Here is a 24,627-nt window from a genome sequence, read left to right as displayed (position 1 = left end):
TGTACCTAGTTGTTCGAACTAACTGCTGGCGCACAAGTTGTTCTTTGCCGGTAGTGCTATTTTGTAAGTTAGAATATTTATTTTATCAATTTATCAAAATCAGTTTTCAAGTCTACATAACAATGTTGAAACATGTCGAGTAACAATTTAAAAAAGGATACTTGGATTTTTATTTTTATTTCTTGATAATTAGGAGTAACCCTAACCAGGAAGTTGATGATCATATCAATTACCTGACATCATCCACTCTTCTTTTTAGGACTACTGATTATTGGAACACAATAAAAATTATCAAGTTATCTTTATTATTTATTGCAACACTACTAGTTTCAAAGCTTCCATTTTCAAGTAATTTACACTTGTGTTATTACAGTGTTGCAATAAAATGGAGGGTACTTGATATTTTTATTGTGTTCTAATATCTTATATATGATCATACATATGACTGTGAATTGGGGTCCTTAAAAGATATCGTAGTAAAAATAGTTTCTAAAAACAATGCAAATCGAATGAACATCTAATACAAGTATGGCCGGATACAAATACTATAGATTCGGAAAGATAGAGCAGGTAAGGTGACTGGATGTATTACAAAGTAGAAAGGTTAGGCTGCATGCTGCTTGGGCTGCTGCCTGGGATGCGGCTTGTAGGCAGGCCACCGACAGATGGGACAGTGGTGGTTGTCAGTCTGCAGCCAGGCCAGCAGACACTGGTGGTGGTACGTGTGCGCACACGGTAGTCCGCAGATGACCTCGTCGCGCTGGTAGTTCTCCAGGCAGACGGCGCACTCCTGCGAAGGCAGCATCTCTGCAGGTGCCTGGCTTGTCAAATCCAACCCGTCGTCCATCAATTTCAACAGTTTTTCTGCAAAAATTAACATGATAAATAATGGAATCACGAATTAAATTAGTTAATCATACATCGAAATGATGACGAATCATAAATTGAAATAATTATTTATAATTTTTCATCCATTTCTATAGGGTATTTGATAATAATTTTATTAAATAGAATCACTATAGTGAAGTCCACGTTATAATAACAGTATTTGATTCAATTTTCAATTTCAATTTTTCAATTTATTAAAACACACAAAACATGACAAAGAATTACAAAACAAATAAAATGCAATAAAATGTTACAAATATAAAGAAAACCATGGGCTTTGTTGGAGAAAAAAAAAGGGGAAGATACCTAGCCAACTATGGTTTCCCATGTAATAGGCAGGCAAAGAAGAGAAGAGAGAAGTGATGAGGAGAAAAGGGAGGTGAGAAATGGGGGGAAGGAAGAAAAACAGAGGAATAGGTACGCAAAATAAAGGTAAGCTAGTCCACTGAAAAATGAAAAGAAAACTATTGAAAAAACAATGCTGGAGCAGGAATCTTGAGTCTTATATATCTAAATGAAAGAAGAAATTACTTCAAAAAATCCAGTTTTTTAAATCCAGTTTAATTTTTCCGCTGATCTTATTGTCCATGAGAAAGTGATTTGGAATAAGGTTTGTTATTTTAGTACCTATGTAAATTAACTGCCTCCTTATACATTAAATATTAGTGTTATAGGTTACATATTTGTTATCAGTGGCCCTTAGATTATAATAATTAAGTGTAGAGTTTAATGTGAGAGGAAAATCGGATCTATATTTTATTAAGTACTCAATTACGGTTTTTACGTATAATTGACGTATAGTCATGACCTCAAAATCACTAAAAACCATATCCGTTGGATAGAACCTGGGTTTGCTTAATATAGTTTTAATTATTAGTTCTTGTTCTACAAATAATTCAGCAATATGACAGTTGAAACAGCCTCCCCAAACAACTATGCCATACTGCAGAATTGACTTGACTAGAGCATAATACATCATTTTCAGGTGGCTCTTATTAAGAATTCTGTTAACTTGGTAAAATTTAAAAGGTAAATATCTCATTTTTCTACATACAGAGTGGGTGAAAAGTCCGAGAACGGCTTAATATCTCATACACAAAGGTTATTTGACGGTGGGTGTGATTGGGGATCCAACTCAAATTGAAAATACTACTTGACTATGACTTCAAAAACCTGGTCCGCCATCTTGGATCCGCCATATTGAATGCAACTTTATTTTTTATATAGGTAAGTGGTCATGCGATACATGATTTCGATGAGAAATTTCAATAAAAAAAGAATGGCGAAAACCGCATATCGATATCTCAAACCGTTTAGAAGATATTCACATTATTAATCAATACTATTCAAAGCAGAAAGGAGAGAAAAAAGTCCGAGAACGGCTTCATATCTCATACACGAAGGTAATTTGATGGTGGGTGTGATCGGAGATCCTAATCAAATTGAAAATACTACTTTACTATGACTTTAAAAATATGGCCCACCATCTTGGATCCGCCATATTGAATGCAACTTTATTTTTTTAAATAGGAAGATGGTCATGCGATAAATGATTTCGATACGAAATTTCAAGAAAAAATGAATGGCGAAGACCGCATATCGATATCTCAAACCGTTCAGACGATATTTACATTATTAATCAATATCATGCATATAAGAAATAAATACATAGTGGTATTAATTAATAATGTGAATATCTTCTGAACGGTTTGAGATATCGATGTGCGGTTTTCACCATTCATTTTTTCTTGGAATTTCGTATCGAAATCATGTATCGCATGACCACCTTCCCATTTAAAGAATTAGGTTCATTCAATATGGCGGATCCAAGATGGCGCCCCAGATTTTTAAAGTCATAGTAAAGTAGTATTTTCAATTTGAGTAGGATCCCCAATCACACCCACCATCAAATTACCTTTGTGTATGAGATATTAAGCCGTTCTCGGACTTTTCACCCACCCTGTATGCATTTTATGTATTTAACATTGGTGTTGTTATTCTTGTCTATCATTCGACAAAGCAGATAGCGCTATCCTTTTCTACTCTGCATCGTTGCCAGATCGTTTTTAACAATGTTTCTTCATTGTTAATTAACAAAATATTTCATATCAATTATTAGCCTAAGAAAGTTTTTTTTATATTGCGGATGATGCCCACATGAGATTTTTGATTGTGCATGGGTAATAGTAAGTGCGAGAGTGAATTATGAGATGATCGAACGTCCATGCCTATTCGATGGGATTCGAACCCACGACCAGGTAGCACTAGCAGACTGAAGGGTGCAATGCCCTAGTCAACTCGGCTATCTGGCCGGCTAATTATAGTTTGTTATTTAATCATTGAAAAGTATACTTTCTTGAGTAATAAGATACAATTGATCTTAAACAAGAGTGAACAGCTGTTGATATTACATCAGATCAAGGCCTATAAATAGACTAATGTCCCGTTTCACCAACCTTGGTCAAGGCATTTGAACGTGGTTAAAGTCTATCAGCTGATTAAATCAGAGATAATTCGTTCCACCAACACCAGTTACGTTTGACCACGGTCAATCCGATGGTTAAGTTTGACTGCCGCCGAACGGGCGATCAAATTATTTGAACACGGTCAAAAGACTGGTTCGATTTATTTCCTTGCTTGTTTCTTTGTGGGTTATGTTTTTGACGCAATGAAAAATTTCAAAGTTTTTAGTGCGATTGATTTAGTTGTAGTAAGTTATTTATTAGGTTCGTTCTCGGAATCTTTTAATTAGTAAATTATTATAGTATTGAAAATAAAGGAGGATTTTGAAAAGGAATTGCTTTACTCTTTTATTACACAGTAGGCCTATGTTATTCAATCCTCACATAAACCAATGTATCTCATTAGAATTGGAATGTTCTTCTTTTCATAAAAAATTGTCAACAATTGATGGTGATTCGTAAATCTCTTTATACGAGAGTATTCAATTCATATTTGAAATATTATTATAAATTATTATAGATGTGTTACTATACAAAACGTCTGTGCCAGGGGCGTATATAAGAAGGCAACCTAGGGGGCCCGCCCCGAAATAATGAATATGAAGAAAAATCAGTACAGTAATTACAGAAAAATACAGTAATCTGAATTTTTTACGGCATGACGGTAAAGTAGAAAGGGCATTCAGCGCAAATTACCCTCTGACTGATATTTAACTGACAGCAAAACTGATACTGAGTATCATGGAGTGTTACTATATTACAGAATTTAATTTGGATTTTCGTTGAATAATAATTATTAATTCATTAGCATTTGAAAAATTGCAATATCTCAGTAATTTCTATCCATAAAAATCAGATGTAGCCAATAGCAAGCCAGCAAACATGTTGGCCAACTTCAGAAAAGTACAGCTACAAGAGTTGACCATGTTCAAATTTGACCGAGGGAGTTTTGATCAATCCCGAGGTTGGTGGAACACTTGTATGTTTGAACGAGTGATCAAATTTTGACCATGGTCTAATTGACCATGGCTAGGCTAGGCTATATTTGATCGAGGTTGGTGAAACCGGGCATAGGTATTTATAGACATTGCATCAGATATACCGGTATTCTCTATAGAAGGCTCTGGCAAGGCAACACTGTTCTCCTATCTTTCTCTACTGCCATTATAACGTGGACCTCACTCAAGGCCATTCTGCAGTTGAGTTTGAAAAGAAGTTGGAGTTTGGGGAAAACCCTCCTTACAGATAAAGAATCAACTCAGTAAATTGAACAAAAACTAGAAAGTGAAGATCCTTATCACTTCAAGGTCGAGGATATAATTTGATTATGAATACCTTCATCAGAGTCGTCAGTGGCAGCCTTGAACTTCCAGACAGGCAGGCGCTTGATGTAGTCGGGCGAATGAGTCGGCTGCAGCCACAGGTTGGGTACAGCCAGCCGCTCAATCAGCATCTCGATGCCTTCCTCCAGTTGGATGTCCATCTGCGCATGCGTCTGCCCGCGACTGCGCACAGTGGTCGAGCCCATTGGTCGGAACAGGCAGTCCAGTGACAGCATCTCCCACCAGCCGCGGCCTCCACCGCCCTGGTCCTCTTCATCATCATCGTGCTCCGACGACTCTGGCTCCTGTCAACCAAACGTCCAATCGTCAATTTTGCCAACTTATTGCCACGTTTACATCGTATTTATTGTTATATCAAAGGTGTTTTTGAAGATGAAACACACATGGTTGAATAAATAAACATTCGACAACTTTCATACAACAATTTGTGAACACACAATTAACAGCATTTATAGAGTTAGTTATTCAGAGTAACCAGGACCTCCTATTACCAGTATATAGAGAGTCCAGCAGTAACCATTGATAATAAATTAAGAATAGTAACATTTGAATATTCACTGAAATTAGGAAGAATAAGAAGTGTTTGAAACTTGGTTTGTAACGTGATATAAATTTCAATTCCTTGTACAACAGTTCACTTCAATGTGACACATAACCTAATAAACTGTTAGTTTAAATTAGCAGTAGTTACTGTTAATTATAAAATGTATAAAGTAAGTATATGGGTAATATATAGGCAGTCCTGGAGTAGCCATTGATAAATTGAGAATTGTTAAATTTTAATGTTCACTGAAATTGGGAAGGAAGAAGAAGAGTTTGGTTACTTGGTTTGCAAATTTAAAAAAATTAAATTCAGTGTACAACAGTTCACTTCAAATATGTGACATATAACCCAATAAAATGTTTCATATGTTGGAATACGGACAATATTGGGTTAGTTACTTGGTTTGCAAAGTTAAATAAATTTCAATTCCTTGTACAACAGTTCATTTCAAATATGTGACATATAACCCAATAAAATGTTTTATAAGTTGGAATACGGACAATATTGGGTTAGTTACTTGGTTTGCAAAGTGAAATAAATTTAAATTCAGTGTACAATAGTTCACTTCAAATATGCGACACATAACCCAATAAACTGTTTTATAAGTTGGAATACGGACAGTATTGGGTTAATGCTAGTTGGTCCTTTCCACAAGTTTAGTACAAGATAATTGTACAAGATGAACTGAATAAATAGATGAATGCATTTGCTAAACTTAGACTACGTTTTACATTATCATATTATTGCGATAAGATTTGTTTTTCTGTTTGAAATTTCTGGTTACACTTCAAAATACCGTTGATTCATTTACTTTAATATGATTGATACACAAGAATCAGGCTATACAAAAGTCCATGGTATTCATTATCCAATATTTTTAAATTAGGACTGGAACGAACTAGGTCAACGAATCACCGTTGTTGGTTGCAAAAAATTAGTGATTCTCGTGAGTTCAAATGCGAATCTCATGTGTCCAATAATTGGTTTGGAAAAAGTAGAATAGCTTAACTCTGCCAAGGGGATTTCTACCTACTAGTTCAAATGTCTTCTCCTAGTAAAAATCTTGAAATGTCTCAAAATTCTGAATTTTTAGTCTTGCAATAATTTATTATTATTAGCGACAGTTGAATAGCAAAGTTTGTAGATGATTGATTTTCGAATTATGGATTAAAATTATCAAATTATAAATTTTGGCACGATTAAAAGACTATAATGAAAATGTGATTGAAACACTTAACTAGATTGAGATCAATCCTTTGGAAGTAAAAAAGTTCCTTCAAGCTAATAGATCAGTTCTTTAAAGGAAAATATTCAAAAGTCAACTTTTTTAGGTTATTTGAAATGAAGTTAACTGTTCCTACCTCGAATTGTGTGATGCTTAGTATGTAATGCCCGAAGAAGCCATAGATGCAGTACGAGACAATGAAAAATATCTCATGCCTAGCCATCAGCTGACAGTCAGATCGTATTAACGCTCCCAAATCACTCAGCCACACATATCTACACATGAAAAAAGATACAATCAATTCACAAAATATTATAAAAGACAATGAGATAAGCAAACTCATTTTATTCCACTCATTTAGCATTTGACAATGATAATGAGTCAAGCTCTATCTCTCAAGCACTATAATAGCCCTTTGGAATGAAATATACTGCACATATTTTGTTATCAGAACCATTTCTCTGAACAGTTTCAAATTTATTTGAACAGAAAAATTCAGAGAGAGCAATTCTAAATTACAATTTACGAGTTTGTAGAAAAATATACAGAAAAACTCACTAGAAGTGAATAATTCAAGTGAAATGTCATTTAGAACCCTTAATTCCGAAATTCGATACAAATTCCAAATCATTTATCGATTAAATCAACATCATTTAATAATTATAAAAAGTTATTAGAAATTGAAGAAAGTATATGATGAACACATTCAATACACATATTAGAGAAACATAAGAATGAGTCTCATTATAATTATTTCAAGTTGAAGAAAATCAGGACCTCCTATAAAGTATATAGTCAGGAGGTCTTGAACAAATCAATTAATCAAATGTTATGGTTTCAGAAATGTAATGAAGCTTAATAGGTCAATTACCAACAACACGCTTTGAGACGAGTAAAAAGTGTTGAACTCTTGAGTTTTGGTCTAGTTAACCTTCCATTGTAACTTTTATAAATGTGTATTTGAATGATTGCGCTAATAAATGATGCATTACCTTGAAGCAACTAGGCAATAGCTGGCTATGAAACTGAAAATAGAAGATCGCTGTATACCCATGATGACCATCCACGCCCAGAACAGGAAAAGGTTGTGACTGACGATCCTCCAAAGAGCGCAAACTACTCTTTTCCACCAGTAATCTACATTTATCTGGAAAAATATTCACTAACTTTGAAATAGGCCTACAGATATCCATTGGTATGCAAAAAATATTGAGTGAGTATTGCTAAGTGTAGTCAAGTTTGAAATGATTCAGTTCCACTTATTTCTCAACAATGTTTTTCTGAAGGTGCGCCACAAACATGCGCCTTTCACTTCTCATCAGCTTTATAATAATACGCTTATTATATCTAAACCTTACTGTTTCTGTACCGATACAGATATAATCGGCTGATAAAAAGTGAAATGCGCGTATTCGTGGCGCTCAAGTCTGTACGCAGCTCTAGATACTAAAAAAATTAATTATTACAGTAATATAATAAGGTATAACATTCAGTGAGGAGTTTTCAAGTTTACAGGTGGTAGTCCGCTGATTCCCACTCACGATTCGTTAGAAGCAAGGTCTATAAAAACCAGGTCAAGACACCCGTGTTCCTTATGGAGCGGACATTTTGTGCCTATTTCATGGCGGTACATTTGAAAATCCAATCTAATTCGATTTGCTCGTAACAAAATCATGCATTATGCATTTTAAAAACAATATCCTAGTCCAGAAAATATGTGAATTCAGGTTTTCAATTCTTTAATAATGGAATTTCAATAATAAACGCTTCAATTATTCATTTATTTATTATTAGAAATTTTTCTTATTCTTGTAGCCTAAGGATTATGATTCATAAGGCTTTGGGACAAGACAGAAATATGTGAGGCCAACTTCAAAAAGAGTTTAAAGTTCCAGATCAATTAAATCTAAAAATAAAAAATTCTTTATTAATATTTTGCTAAATACTCTAATTCTGTAGGAAGAATTATTTTTACAATTCAAATTACTAATAAACACATCATATTATGTTTAATCTACAATGATAACAGCTAAAAATAAATTTGAAAATTGGTGAACTAGAACCCCACAAAATTGCGATTTTGCAATGCGTCACGGGATTGTGTCATGACCTGTATTCTTTATAGACCTTGGTTAGAAGTGTTGAATCCCGGTTGCAATATTAACTCACACACTCAAGACAAATTGTCTTAAAATGAAATTTCTAACATCAAACCCCTGCAGATGGTGACCATAGCTGCAGCCAGTATTGACGGTCATTGTATTGTCCAGACAGTGTTACTGCATGGCACCGAAGCTACATTTAAAGTATTTAATACCCCTTCACACGTACATAGTATGTGGACAATGAAAAGTATTGGCTATCACTGATGGCTAGGTCTAATGGACGACTTTAGTTAGTTAGTTAGTTAGATCCTGACGACGCAGAGGTCTTGAATGTAAGTGGATCTAAGGTATTACACACAACTTCATCGTACATCGCGAGGTTTAGAGTACCTACCAATAAACAAGCAACATTTCTGGGACTGTTTGGTGTTACACACTACTTAATTGAGCCAAAGTAATTGGTTAATGAGGCTTATAATTTATGTCTTATCAACTGTAATTTATAAAATCACTTTTTGCTATTAGAAAAAACTGATAGTCAGATATCTGACTGCTAGTCGTTTTTTCTAATAGCAAAAAGTGATTTAATAATAAGCAGTTCGTGATGGAAAACAACATTGAAGAATGCAATTTATATGTTATTGGCTTTTTTAGAAATAATTTCTATTTCAGTGCAAGATAAAGAAATATTTGTCCACACTACAGATTGTCAATCTATTTGAAATCTACTTCCTACAAGTAATGAGATGTAACACTCAAGACTCGACAATATTGTTCTCATCAATATTGTCCTCTTATATTCATGATAACTGATGAAGTTACAATATGGTGAAGCGTTAAAAATGTCGATAATCTCCGGTTGGACAGAGCAGAGAAAAGCGTTCATCGCCCAGAAATTGAAGTGTTCGCCCTTGCGTTTGCCATAAGTCACTGTCTTTTCGGGTGTGATGACTAGATAAGTCGGCGCATGCGAATAGTCTGAACGCTTTTTCAACAGCTCTGCTTCCTCTTCGTTTTTCACAGTTAGCATTCCGAACTTGATTCGTCCTGCAAATTACAACGTTTGAGCAATTAATGATAATTTATCAGCAAGTAGGATTCTGGGTTATGAAATACACAAATAGCTACCCAATTTGCCACCGTCCTAGCTCAATACTAATGGTGGTAGCTTGTGGGTTCTCTGCCTGGTTGCAAAGTGCAGGTCTAATCTTGCAATTTTTTGTGGTTACATGACGAGGAGCTATGAACATTGAGCGTTTGTCATCAAAACTTCGCTGGCCTAGTTCAACACTACTACAAATCAAAAATCCAAGTTTTGAGAAAAATACAATTTTATGTTTCAAATTATTACTATGAATTGTGCATTGCATATGGAATGTTGATTTCTCCCATGTAGAAGTATAATATTCTTAGACTTAGTTGAGTGTAGCTCAGGAAAGAGGAAGAAAAGCTGAGTAAAATGATGTGAAATCTCAAAAATGATAATTTTTTAGTTGTAGCACTGTTGAACTGGGGCAGCGACATATTTTTGAAGAAGTAATTCTGTAATCTGTACCAATTCAACTATCTTCAATGAGAGAATGCTTGCTGTAGCCTGCTTGCTGGCGTAGTTGAACGTTCTGAAGAGTTCGGACGCTGCGATATCTACTTAGTGATGCTTTATGATAGCTGAATTTGTAATTAAAATCACCAACCCATGTTAGAATGGTTTCCTGTCAAGGATTGTACCATTTCGACTTGAGGTGTGATCACATTGAAAGCGTAAATGTGCAAGTGCAAGCTTAGTTATGCATAACCAAGCGTGAAGATGAGAAACAAAATGTGGAAAGAGCAATAGGAACAATCACACTGAACGCTTGCATTCGCTGGTTGCATTCAGTGTGAGCAGCTACATGCATATCTGACGTGCACTTGCACATATACGCATTTAATGTGATCACACCCTTATCCTGAAAATGTAAGAACTAATTGCTATGTACAGATTAATTATATTATAGAATTGCCATTCTTTAAAAACGATTCGATAGCGAACGCACAATATTCAAAACTCCACGTGAAGCTACCACAAAAATAAAAATTGCAAGGTTAGACATTCCCTTTGGAACTGGGAAGATGGCAAATTGGGAAGTAATTACTGTCGCTTCCCGAACCTCCTATAAATATTATCGGTTTAAAATATCATCAACCATCAACTTCATCAAATAAGAAAAAGATAAAATTAAATAATTTTCTAGAAATTCCTCTCTACTCATAAAATGTTGTAAATACTTTACTTATTATACATACTTATAAAACTTTTATAGATTAGATTATTTAGTTTCATTTCGTCAAAAATCACCACATAATCAAGTAATGGTTGGTAGTATATGACATGTCAGGGATTTGATATATGAATATGAATATATAATACTCAAAGGTGAAAAGAAAAAAATTCGGAACATAGAATTTCTATGTTATAAAAACTTGACTTGGTAATAATAATCATAAAAATGTAAAATTATTAGAATGGTTACCTGAAAACTTTATACTAAGCGCAGCCAAAAATAGAGGAGGATGCAATAGATGAGTTAAAAGTAGCACTTTGATGCCATCTGTAGGCCTACTGGTCAACCAGTCTTCTTCCAATTCGTGCACATCGGCAACTTTATGAACACGTATCGACAGCTCCTCTCTCAGCCATTCAACTATAGCCTGCAACAATTTCAATATTAATTATCAAATATTAACAATATAGATAATTCATTTGATAAATTGAAACTTTAAATTTACAAGTACCTCGTAGATTGACGAGGTACTTATACCTAATAAGTACCTCCAATGTTGGAGGTATAAAATACCTCCTATTTTGACACTTGAAAGGCCATTCCACACAGCACGTGGCGTGCGCCACGCCGGCCACGCTAGCCACATGCCAATTCACACCGCCACTACTGTTGCAATGCTATACCGGCCACGTTTCCCGTCAGTATGCAGGAAGATGTCAACTCCGACGGTCCCGTGGTGTGAATCTGGATTTTCTTGTGGCTTACCTTGGTTTGATGACTCCAACAGCAGCAGTAGTAATGATAATGAGCTGGTTTTATTGTATTCGGTGACAGCACGGGACTAGTGGGTACATCCAATCAATAAAAAAAGGAATACCTATGGCGAATTCCATAATTTAATGCGCGACCTTGAGGCTGACAATGATAGTATACGTTCTATACGATAGTATACGTCTAGTATACGTTCTGCGCATGCTCGGACCAAAACGTGGCCGGACACGTTTGAAAAGATCGCTCAGAGAGCGAACGGTAGCCACGCGTGGCTAGTATAGCAAGCGTTGCCGCGTGGCCGTGGCTGCTATGTGAATTGCTTCATTTGATTAGCTGGGAAGCGATGTTTTGAAAAGTAGCTAGCGTGCGTCCAGCCACGCACGCCACGTGCTGTGTGGAATGGCCTGAAATAGGGCCTCATTGTGCTGGAACATGTCGTGTCAATGAAAAGTAAAGAAGTATTCCTGTAAGTTTTACATAATTATATATATATAAAGAACATTGGGTTGCGATCAATCAGTTTAAATTTAGTTTAAAAAGACTAGAAATTGAAAACATAGAATAATATAATCTATAATATGATAGAATCTATGTATTACCCGAGTTATCATGTTAAATTGTGTGCAATCACAACTACAAACGGTTAGGCGGGAAATTGATAAGTGAGCATGAATTAATCGTAGACCACGTGTGTTAAACTCTAGCTTTCTGATTGACGGATGATTTGATATATTTGGAACCATATTATTATTATTATTTTTCATCCACTGACCTCCTATAAAAGGGGTATTTGGACTTGTCAATGTCGTAAGTCAATAAAATACAGAACATAAATACATAAATGATAAGTCAATATATTTTCTTTTCTCTCCAAACCTTATCTCGACGCTCGTGGTTTAGAACATGAATAGGCACATGAAAAGTCAATACATTTTTTTCTATTCTCTCTAAACCCCATTTCGACACTCGTAGTACTCTCTGAACTCTTCATTTGAGTACGCGCATATGGACAGCAGCTCCTTCTTTAATTGTTCTCTGAATTTTGTACCAGTCATTTCTTTTATATGAGCTGGTAATAAATTATACAACCGAATACCCGAACTCCTAACACCTCGCTCATACATGGTTGTCTGGTGTGTGTCGTCTCTTAGGTTGTTCCTATATCTTGTTGGGTATTGATGGAATGTTCCGCCTGTATTAAATTCATGTATATTTTTCTTAATGAAGCAGATTGTTTCGAAAATATATAGGCTTGGGAATGGGAGAATTTGAAGTTTTTTGAAAAGGGGGCGACAACTTGTTCGAATTGATTCTCCCATCATCACTCTCAATGCCCACTTCTGCATTCTGAACACCTCAACTACGCAGCTTGAATTTCCCCAAAAATGATGCCGTAGGTCAGGTGTGAGTGAAACAGTGCGAAATAAACACTTCTAAGAGCCCTGGAGTCCAATATAGCTTTCAAATTTCTCAGTACGAAAATTGCTGAGTTCAGTTTGTTTTTGAGGTATTCTTGGTGAGGTCTCCAAGAAAGGTCAGAGTCAATCACCACTCCAAGAACTTTTATATCGTTCACGGATTCTATGTTATAGTCTCTGATACTTAAATTATTTTCTCTGGTAGTTCGGAATGGAATTTCTTTAGTTTTGTTGGTATTTAACAACAACATGTTAGCAGATAGCCATTTTTCTAAATTAATAAGGGCAGTCTTACTCTCCAATTCCACATTGGACTGACTGCTGCTTTTCAGTAGAATACTCACATCGTCAGCATATAATACACTTTTAGCTGGTTCAAGGTATGATGGCAAGTCATTAATATATATAATAAAAAGCAGGGGACCCAGTACTGGACCCCTGGGGAACCCCGCTTCTCGTCTTCATCCATTCTGAATGGTACTCATGGGTATGAGAGCCAATGACTACCTGCTGATACCTCTCGTTGAGGTAGGAAAAAAACCATCCGAACACGGCGCCATCGAATCCATACAATTGCAGCTTTTTTAACATGATCTCTACATTGATAAGGTCGAACGCCTTTGAGAGATCGGCTATCAAACCATTCACTTTGGATTTTTTATCAACAGATGATAATGCCTCATCTACAAAAGAGAAGAGAGCATCATTTGTGGAGTAGCCTGGCCGGAATCCAAATTGGTTAGAGGACAGTAAGTCTATTTGTTTGAAGTATTTTCTTAATCGTCTTAGCACGGCATATTCAAAGATTTTTAGAAATATAGGAGTATTAGCGATAGGTCTATGGTTTTCAGGAAGCTCTTGATTGCCTTTTTTGTAAACAGGAATTATTTTCGATAATTTCAGTTTAGATGGTACGTAACCCGCTTTCATGGAGCTATTGAATATAAATGTTAGTGGCTTGAGGATATGTTCTGCTGATTTTTTAACTAAGTAATTTGATAAGTTGTAACAGTCGTAGGATTTCTTGTTTTTTAGTGATTTGATTATTCCTCTAAGTTCTTCACAGCTCAATGTATCGAAATCTGTAAACTTTGTATTTCTTTGGTTACCGGCAATTTCAAATACTGATAGAAAATCATCCATGCCATTCTTTTCTAAGTGTGCATTCTGAATTTTAAGTGGTGTGTTTATGAAATAATTATTCAGGATATTGGCAGCTTCTCTTCCGGTTTTGATATTTCCTGTTTCATCAGCAATGCAAGTCTCTGAAGTTGAATTATTGTTCTTTGACGACTCGAATTTTACTAATTTCCAGATGGCTCTAGCTTGATTTTAGGATTTATTTATGAAGGCAGTGGCGGCCATTTTCTTAGCTGCTTTCAAAACTTTTCTGTATATGTTTCTGTAAATTTTGAAATAAGTTTCTAAGCTAACATATCTAAGTCCTGTTGTTGTGGTGATATAGGTCGCTGAGTCACTAAAGGAGGGATATTTTAAAGTGTGCTCAGAGTTTTCATCCTCTCACTGGATATCCTTATATAATTAATATCCTGGATATTAGGAGCCACCACGATATTTTGAGACACATTGAGGAAACCGTTTGTTTTTGACAGTTGAGTGACTTTTTAACATAAATTTTTTCAGGGTCCCAATGAAGTTCTCATTTAAAACCACATAAGCACTTAGCTGAATGAATAAAAGCTGGAGATAGAACAGAAGCGGAATCCCGTCTGATTTGTGTATTTTTTTTAATATGTAACCTGCCCCAGATGGGGGTAGAAGATCTCTAACTACTTTAAAGGAGTCATGGGAACTGAATAGACAACAACATTGTATTACCTAAAGAATTTCTCATTTATTATGCCAATTACTTGAAATTTAAAGAATGAAATATGCAGAACATTTTATCTAAATATTATTCCTACAAAAACTACCTGCCAATAAGATTCTGCTAACTATAAATTTTACTATACAACAAGATCATCTCTAATTAGGGTTTCGGTCGGGTGAAAATGTTTTATCATGAGCTAGAAATTTTGGCACTCACCCACAGCTATCACTCCCACTGGTAATCCCAAAACACAGGACACTCACGAATCTCATGATGCCGGAAAACTAACTTAGCTTTTTTCAATATGGTTTTTGATCCGCTTGGTATCTCGGTTGTTCAACGACTGTTCCCCCTCTCGACGTGAGTGTGGTGGAAGGCCTAAGGCCCTGCTGCTAGTGGAGCAGTGAGTCGGTTGTCACTTGATTGGGCAAGCGAGTCTGCAGCCAGGTGTGCAGTATTCCTCTGTGAAAATATCTACAGGCTACCACACATCCGCCGTGTCCTTGCCTCGTGGAGCCCCCTCATCCCTCGCAACTACCAATATCCCTCAATTTGCTGCTTCTCACAGTCGTGCACACATAACTTAGCACAATCTTATTGTCACTGCAATAATACTACTTACTCACTAAATTATATTTTCTCACTATAGTCCAACTACGGAAATTATTATTCTAATATCAGAGTCTTTTCTCCTGAAAAATCTTAAATCTAAAACACACAAAACAATCAATCAATAAAATAAGCACTTAAATCTTACCCATGTCACAAATACATAACTTATTATAATTATGTTCTTAACAGTGTTGCAAAACTAACATTGTTGGACAGCACTTGAAGTTTGTTTGTTTAATCATCATCAACTTATAGAAAACCTAACAAAACTGGACGGAACTCTGGCCTGGCATTGTAGCCCTGCGTTATCTCATGTTGTTATTTAGCTCAGTGACCACAAGCAATAAACTTATCAGATTGACAACTTAGAACATGAATGAAATTTGCAAACTAATACTCAAAATGAAATTATAGGATTTAAGAAATAAATAATTTTACCTGCGGCCTTGTTAGCTGTGAAGAGCGTAGAATAACTTTATCCTTTGGTTTTGTGCCTTTGGGCAGCGCAAGTAATAAAAGCGGTTCGAACCAGCCTTTGCTTCGACATAGCCTGAAACAACGAATGAATCATGAATGATTCACGAATGTTATCATAAAAACATGATTTGTAAGTCCATAAAACGAACTCAATAGTAATTATGTTTCTAACAAAACAAAGAACGCATTGATAACATTTTTCAAACCATTATTTGAGTTTAACAACAAAAACTATGGTATTTCACAGGTAAAAGTTTGCTGCGCATACACGTAATCAACTTCTGGCTTGAACAAAATTTCTCTACATATTCGGTTTACCATTAGGTTTTTTTCAAACTCCATAATGAATTTGAATAAAAAATATAAATTTAATCATCTGATTTATTTATTATTATATATTCATTAAAAATAATTCATTCTGTTCTACGGCAGTATTCATCGAACAATTCTATCATCACCATCCGTTCAAATTTGTTTAATATAGTGTTTTTATAAAAAATTAATCAATGTCATCTGGCTGAAGTTAAATCTGGTATCCCTTCAGGCTGACCAAGTACAGTATTATTTGAATGCAGAAGGTTATTCCAATTTCTTAAGAGTCGGCTAAATTTAATTATGTCCCATACTGTACATAGTAGGGTCGCTCTCTCCAAAGTTGGTTCAACTATCAAACCCGTTTGACTCATTTATTTATTCAATCATTTAACATGGCACAACTTCTAGAATACTAAAACAGGCTCAAGCCTAAAAAGAGATGGAACCGTTAGTATTCTTAGCTCTCTGATCAAAGGTTTACAATGAGTTCTACAGTGGACATTAAAAATAGCTCTCACAGCTCTTTTTTGTAAAATCATGAGCTTTTTCATTTCAGACGAGTGTCCCCAAACCACTATGCCATATGACAAATGACTTTGAATGTGTGCATAGTAAATTGACAGCAATACATCAACATTGACAAAAGGTCTAAATTTCCTGATGAGAAATACACCCCTAGCAACTTTTTTACTTATATTTTCAATGTGTATGCCCCATTTCATGTTTGACTCTAACGTCACACCCAAAAACTTCACCTCCCCATTTTCTGAATAATTAGCCAAGGAAAAATTCATCGTTTGGGTTTTGTTGCTGTTCAGACTAAGTGAGTTGGCTGCTGTCCAGTCTATTATAACAGTATTTGCATAATTTATAAAACGTTCAACTGAATTTAAACATTTATTATTTACCTGAATTGCCAAGTCATCAGCATACATGTATGCATTCACTCTATCGTCTCCTATCGCTAATGGTAAGTCATTAACATATATTATAAACAATGTGGGTCCTAATATGGATCCCTGAGGTACCCCTGATTTGAGAGGCAGATATGCTGAAAAGGACCCATTAAAATAAACCGATTGGTACCTCCCTGACAAATATTCTTTAAAAAGTTGTAATGCAAACCGATCAAAGCCATAGTATTTCAATTTATATAACAATATATCATGGGATATTGTGTCGAATGCTCTACTCATATCATACCAGCTCCCCATGACCTTTTCTCTACTATCTAAAGCATCCACACAAGCTTTCACAAAATTACGAATTGCAGTATTTGTTCCTCTTTTGGATCTGAAACCATATTGTTTATCTGAAAAAAGCTGTTCACCCTCAAAATATTTAACTAATCGAGTATTCAGCAATATTTCAAAAACCTTAGCAATAATTGGTATGATTGACACTGGTCGATAGTTACTACAATCAGATTTAGTACCTCTCTTATACAGTGGAATAACTTTTGACAATTTCAAGCACACAGGAATTACACCCTCTTTCACACATTGATTGAATAAATATGACAATACCTCCACTATATAAGGTGCAGCAAGTTTTAAAAGAGCAGAATTCAAACAATACACATCCAAACTCATACTATTACTGAGAGAAAAAATGGCGTTATAGACCTCTTCAACACTGAAATGGCCAACTGAGAAAACAGAGTTGATATTATTCTGTCTAGCATGAACAAATTTTTTCAAATAATATGGCATATCATGTCTTGATTGTTGGATATTTTGTTTTGTTGACTCTACATTATCAAGGAAGCATTTATTAAATTTATCACTTGTGAGATCAGTTACCTGTGGTACCGATGTTCTATCGTTAACATTCAAATTCTCTTTTATAACTGACCAAATAGCATGTGATTTATTTTTAGTCTGCAATACTTTATTACAATAATACTCACGCTTCGCATGAAATACCATGTATTTGTACCTGGATCTCAATATCTTATACAATTCACAATGGTAAGCCAGACCCGTGTACTTGTGAAGACTATACATATTCAAACATTCCTCTTTGAGAGCTGATAAATTATCAGTGTACCATCTAGACTTTGGGGTTTTCTTCAATTTGGAGGACTTGACCGTTTTTAGAGGAAAAACTGTATCAACTATACCTAGGAATTTGTTCAAAAAGTACTCAAATTTCTCACTAATATTGCCTGTTGCATATACATCCAACCAATTAACTTTGCTCAGTAGAAGAGTGAAATACTTTTTATTACAACTATTATTAATCGGACGAATGATTCGAGAAACATTATCACTCTGCTTCAAGTCATTTCCACCAGACAACGTGAATAAGCCAAGCAATGAGTGATGATCTGATACTAAGGTCGGTATAACAGACACAGACTTAATTCTATCTTTATGTATGGAAGTAGCCATATTGTCTATACATGTTCCTCTGTCAATACATATCCTGCTTGGTCTTGTCACATCAAACACAGTTAAATTAAGATTAAAGCTATTTAATAAGTTGACAAGTAATATTAGAGTCATATCTATGGAAAGGGTCTCAGTTCATTAAGAGTCTATTTTGACAATTTCTAGAAATACTGAAACAAGTGGGAAGTTGAGCTGTTTAGTTCGCCAAATCTCACGGTATCAAGTTTTCGGTGCAGGCTGCACCATTGCATTGCATAATAAAATAGTTAAGGATTACTGAGGTATAGTTAGGGGTTACTAATAACTGATTGATTGATTAGCTGCCTTTATACAAAACCTAAGTTAGGTTTAAGTATGCTTTATGGTCTAAGTTAGGGCTCAGCCGGCCATCTCTCATACTTAACCCTCTATGGAAAAAACTTAATGAGTTAGGGAGAAAATAGTTATAAGTTGAAGCTTGCGTTAGAGAAAAGGTTAGGGGTTAAGTTTTGGCTTTTTAGTGTAAACAGAGATGGCCTCTACTGGTACATGGGCCAAAAAGGAGTACCCAAGAAGCTTGTGAGGTTCATGCAAATGACATTGAATGATTAGAATTATACTGCCAAAACAAAATATGTCATTCATATGTAAATTCTAATACGAACTGATAATAAGTCACTTACCCTGTTTGACATTACAAAGGGAGAGAGTGAAATATCACAATTGTGTTCTTATCATAATTCTAGACCTTGTTAATGCTCTTAATTTGGTTGATAGACCAAGGTATTTGAGAAAGATTGAACGCTGTGGTATCAGGCATTGTTTACTGAAGTGGTTTGAGTAGGAAACAGTCAGTTTAATAAATGGAATAGGTGTAACCTGACACTACGCAGGTTGATTTTGGAGTCATTAAGGAAAACACCATAAAAAAATACTTTTCCTAATTCACTTGAACAACCTAAGTAAATTTAAAATCTATTTACAAACTAACCTTACACGAAGGATACTCCTACACAATTTAAACCAAATAAAATATATATACGGTTTATATTATCTGTTTAGATAAGTACATACCGCATCTAAGATGCATCTTCATTTAATGAGATTCACGTTACGGTTGGTGGAAATTACAGGAATGCATTGCTGCTACTTTTCCGTTTCTAGCGCCTTCTATTATGCATAGCTGTGATATCGGCTTATCTGACATAATAGATAATACTAATAAATTCTTGTCAATAATGATCAATTACATTTCAAATATATTTTATTCATTAATAAAAATTTGTTTCCATTATTTATTCATAGATTTGAATTATGTAATTGTACTAAAAATGAATAAATAAATAAGAAAAATTGAGATGAAATATTTTGGTAGTTCATTATATTATTTCTACAATAGTTTACAAGTAGTTTGGCAATTGTTCTGAGCTGGAAATGGATAATTCTATCTGCTTTCATTTGTCTAATGACAGACAAAGATAGTAAACCAATGTTAATCGGATGATGATTTTATAACCTAAATCTCACCTCACCTCGTATCTATCATAGGATGGATACTGCTAAGAGAAGTATGAATATTTTACCCATAAAAATACAGTCTGAAATCTAAGTAAACTATGGTAAAATTGCCACGCAACTCAATTACTCAACAGATGATAGATGTACCATTTATTTGAAATGATAATCAATTTACCTGCTCATAGAAATGATCACTGCTTAGAAACTCTGATGAACTGGGTGTAGCCGAAAGCCTCTCCCTCTCTGCCTCAACGCTGTTGCCTGCATTGCTGCTCAGCCTCGCAACCTCAGCAATGCTCACATCCGCTGAAACATTACTTAATACATTAGGCCTACTACACCAAACAACACAAACATTATTTCGGACAATCAGAACACAACAAGAGCATAGAATATCGAGTGGAAATACTAGGAATTATATGGATTACAAATAGTATGAATTTGTTAGAGCATTTTCAAATAGCCTTAAATAGATTAACCTCAAGTGACCAGACTGAGCGGCAGCAAAGGGTGGCTTGTCACCATGAACATCAAGCAACGCCATCACATGAGGAAGTTCGCATTGCAATTAAAAGGTTGAAGAATGGCCGAGCACCTGGAAAGGATGGGTTGCCTGGGGAATTCTTCAAGTATGGCGGGGAACACCTGCTAAAAAATATGCACAGAATTGTATGCAAAGTATGGGAGGAAGAATGCATGCCGGATGACTGGAACACGGGGTTGATATTCCCTATCCATAAAAAAGGAGACCTGATGAGCTGTGAGAACTATAGGGGCATAACTCTACTCAACATTGGATATAAAATTTTTTCAAATGTTCTGTTTGAGCGCTTGAGGCCATTTGCGGAGAATATGTTGGGAGATTACCAGGCTGGTTTTCGACAGGGGAAGTCTACAATTGATCAACTTTTCTGCCTACGACAGATACTGCAGAAAACGTGGGAGTATCAAATAGACACATTCCACTTGTTTGTGGATTTCAAGGCGGCATATGATTCCATAATAAGGGATTGTCTTTATGAGGCATTAAGATTAATGAAAGTCCCTGAAAAGATTGTAAGGCTAGTTCAAATGACTATGAGTCAAGTGTTATGCCAGGTAAAGGTTGGTGGTCTCATGTCAGACCCGTTTGAGACAGCTCGGGGACTGAGACAAGGTGACGCATTGGCATGCCTTCTGTTTAATATAGCTCTTGAAAAAGCAGTCAGAGACTCCCAAATAACAACAGGTGGCAACTTATTCAACCGAATGGTACAGATTCTGGGGTATGCAGATGATATTGACATTGCTGCCAGATCAACAGCGGAGATGAGAGGGTCATTTTTGGAACTGGAGGCAGCAGCCAGGAGGGTGGGCCTTGAAATAAATGCAAGCAAGACAAAGGTCATGGTGGCATCCACATCTGAGGCACGAATTCGTGGAATAGGAAGCAGCATATCTATCGGGAATCACAACTTTGAGGTAGTGCAAGAATTCAGGTATTTAGGCTCCCATGTCAACAGGAATAATGACTCCAGCACGGAAATAAAAAAGAGAATAATTCTGGCAAACGGATGCTACTTTGGTATGGCTAAGTATCTGAAAAGTAAAATTCTCAGCAGAGCAACGAAAATCAAGCTGTACAAGTCACTCATCGTGCCGGTGCTCATTTATGGTAGTGAAACTTGGACCATGACAAGGCGAGATGAGGGTCTGCTCAGGAGATTTGAGTGAAAAATCCTGAGAAGGATATTTGGAGCCATTAAGGAAGGAGATGCTTATCGACAGCGACATAATGCTGAGCTGTATGATCTGTATGGAAACAAGGATATAGTTACGGCTATCAAGCTAGGAAGATTGCGATGGGCCGGACATGTGATCCGGGCAGATGACAACTCACCTATTAAGCAAATCCTACAGGCAAAGCCAGAAGGGAAACGTCGACCAGGGAGGCCGCGCCTGAGGTGGTTAGATGTGGTGGATCGGGATGCTGGAGCGGCCGGACTGAGAGGATGGAGACGATTGGCACGGAATAGAGATGATTGGAGGCTTAGGCTTGGGGAGGCCAGGACCCTTGAAGGTTTGTCGCGCCAGTGATGATGATGATGATGATGATATGGATTACAAATAGTAGGAATTTGTGGTTCGTCGCTAATTGATTCCAGCTGAATGAGGACAAGACCCAAATCATCATCTGCAGCTTGTCACGAGAACTGACACACAGAATCCAGTAAAGATGCTGGGTTTGGTCTTGGACAGCAAACTCAGCTGGGACAGTCATATCGGCAGGTAACCAGCCGACTCTCCCTCATTTGCTTCCTGCTGCTCAAGAAGAGGGGCCTGGTGACTGAGAGGTATCTTGTATAATAATTATATGACACGTTCTCTGCAATAGCCACATCATCTACATAATATTGTTCCTGTGGGGTCACTCGGCAGGGGCTGTTGGTGTCCTGAGGCAGCAAAAGAGGGTTGTGAGAATCATAACAGGCAGCGACCATCTTGCCAACTGCAAGCCCGCTCGCCTTGGTGTACTGACGGTCATCAGCCATTACATCCTCTCGTGTTAATTGGTGTATGTCAAGAGGATACAGCATACTCTCGCTGCCAGTAATGTCATTTACTACCACACAACACCACGCACCGTGAGCTGTTGCATCTCCCCAGGAGAGGCCTCCACCGATCACAGGTCAGGATTTCTACTCTGAAATTATTTAACAAGCTTCCTCCTAGTGTGAAGCAGTTGAATGAGGCCGTCTTCAAGATAACCGTCTGGAAGCTGCTATATGACAAAGCATATTACAGTTTTAATGAGTTTATGACTGATAATTCGAATTTTTACTGAAAGCGATTACTGAAATCCTGTATCTAAACGGTTGTGTGTTGAATCACGAGTTTGGAGTTTTATGAGGCTATAGATCCCACAAGTATGGGTAATAGATGAAGCAGGTGGTATTAGAGGTAAATACAAAAATAATTATGCTCAAACTAAGACACGAAGAAAATGCTGAATGGAGACAATGGATTCTGTACAGAATTTTCAATTAAAAAATTTTCATGATTTAACCACTCTAATAACCTAGGCCTAGTTTTTGTAATTTCGCAGACATTCGTAGGCCTATTAGCTAGTATTAGTATTATGATTATCAGTTACAGTTAATCATATAATAGCTATATACTGTTACTATCAGCATATCAGTCCCAGGATAAATGGCTTCAAACTTACCTGATTCTTTAACTAGTTGTGCTAGTTCTTGTTTCTCAACATAGCCGGTGTAGCTGACACCTCGATTCTCCAAAAGTTGTTTCAACTGACCAACACTTAGCACAAACGGATCGACAAATTGCGAACCGCCTTGACACCACAGGAAAATGTCGATGATGCGTGAGCCAAGAAAAACAATTAAGACATACAGCAAGAGCAGAGCAATGGTTACCCACATTGAGCGCATCTCAGACAGCCATGAGACCTACAACTGGAAAAAAACACTTTGTGAGAAAATAGTAGATTATAGCACTATTGCAAAGCAACTTATATTTTACAGAGTAATATTTTATCAAGTCAAAAATTACAATTATTCTAGGTAAGAGAATTTATGTCCAAATGAAGGTGATAAATCTAGTTGTTTACATAAACTCAATTAGAAGAAAATTAACGTCTGTAGTCATTCACTTCTTAATGAATAACATACAAAACAGTGCAATTAAAACTAAACTGTGTTAGTATGTTACAACTGGAAAAAGTTAAATAAAGAATATTAAACAAAGAATACATGCTTCTATTTCTTAACCTAATTTTCTCAATAACATTAGTTTATCTTATGATAATTTTAATACAAAAAAGCAAAAGCATTTGGTTGCATATATATTTTATGCGAAATAATATAAAAACTAGATTTTCCTGTTGGGAATCATTCCAAATGCATTTAAACTGGTTTCAGATCTTTCCTAACAATAGATCCAAACATTGACTTATATGAGTGGGTTAAATAAATGAGCAGGCGATAACACTTACATCCAGAAAGCCTTGATGGATACTTTACACTTTATAATCCCACAAAACCTATTGAATTTGGCAAATTTAAAAATAATAAACTTTTCCCACAAAATTTTGAGATTTCAAGAAAGGAGTCAAAAAGGAGTTATGAGGAACAGCTGATTACTTGTAGCCTACTGTATCAACCTTAGACCAGTTATAGAATAGACACGGCCCATGGTTTATTCATACTGAAAATCGATGAAGCCAACATCTACTGCCAAATCGCCAAATCGTGACGTCAGCAGCGGATAGAAAACTTTTCTGTAGAGTTTGTTTACATTGTTTTCCATAAGAGATTGTGTCTATTCCAGTGAGAGCGCAGCAAGAGTTCAATATTTTTATGAATAATAATTTAAATCCTTCTGAAATAGACACAATCTGAAAGTTTTCTATCCGATGATGACGTCATGACTTGGAGATGTGGCAGTAGATGTTGGCTTCAGAGACTAGACTTCCCAGCGTGT

General features: G+C 36.0%; 1 protein-coding gene across 1 annotated transcript; it reads right to left on the bottom strand.

Moving 5' to 3' along the window:
* Nucleotides 1-604: 604 nt before the first annotated feature.
* LOC111056995 (E3 ubiquitin-protein ligase RNF103) lies at nucleotides 605-24,306 on the bottom strand. Its single transcript, XM_039429423.1, has 10 exons — nucleotides 24,140-24,306; nucleotides 23,351-23,600; nucleotides 20,321-20,451; nucleotides 15,902-16,027; nucleotides 11,081-11,258; nucleotides 9,390-9,614; nucleotides 7,455-7,620; nucleotides 6,599-6,737; nucleotides 4,686-4,977; nucleotides 605-864 (listed from the first exon to the last, which is right to left on the bottom strand). Exons 2-10 carry the CDS (start codon nucleotides 23,574-23,576, stop codon nucleotides 605-607), a joined length of 1,743 nt encoding a protein of 580 aa, XP_039285357.1. The 5' UTR covers nucleotides 23,577-23,600; nucleotides 24,140-24,306.
* Between the last annotated feature and the right edge of the window lie 321 nt (nucleotides 24,307-24,627).

Source organism: Nilaparvata lugens, chromosome 5 (genome assembly GCF_014356525.2).
Source record: "Nilaparvata lugens isolate BPH chromosome 5, ASM1435652v1, whole genome shotgun sequence".
Taxonomy (NCBI): Eukaryota; Metazoa; Arthropoda; class Insecta; order Hemiptera; family Delphacidae; genus Nilaparvata; species Nilaparvata lugens.
The sequence above is the reverse complement of the archived record's forward strand: the minus strand, read 5'-3'. Positions and strand labels throughout refer to the sequence as shown.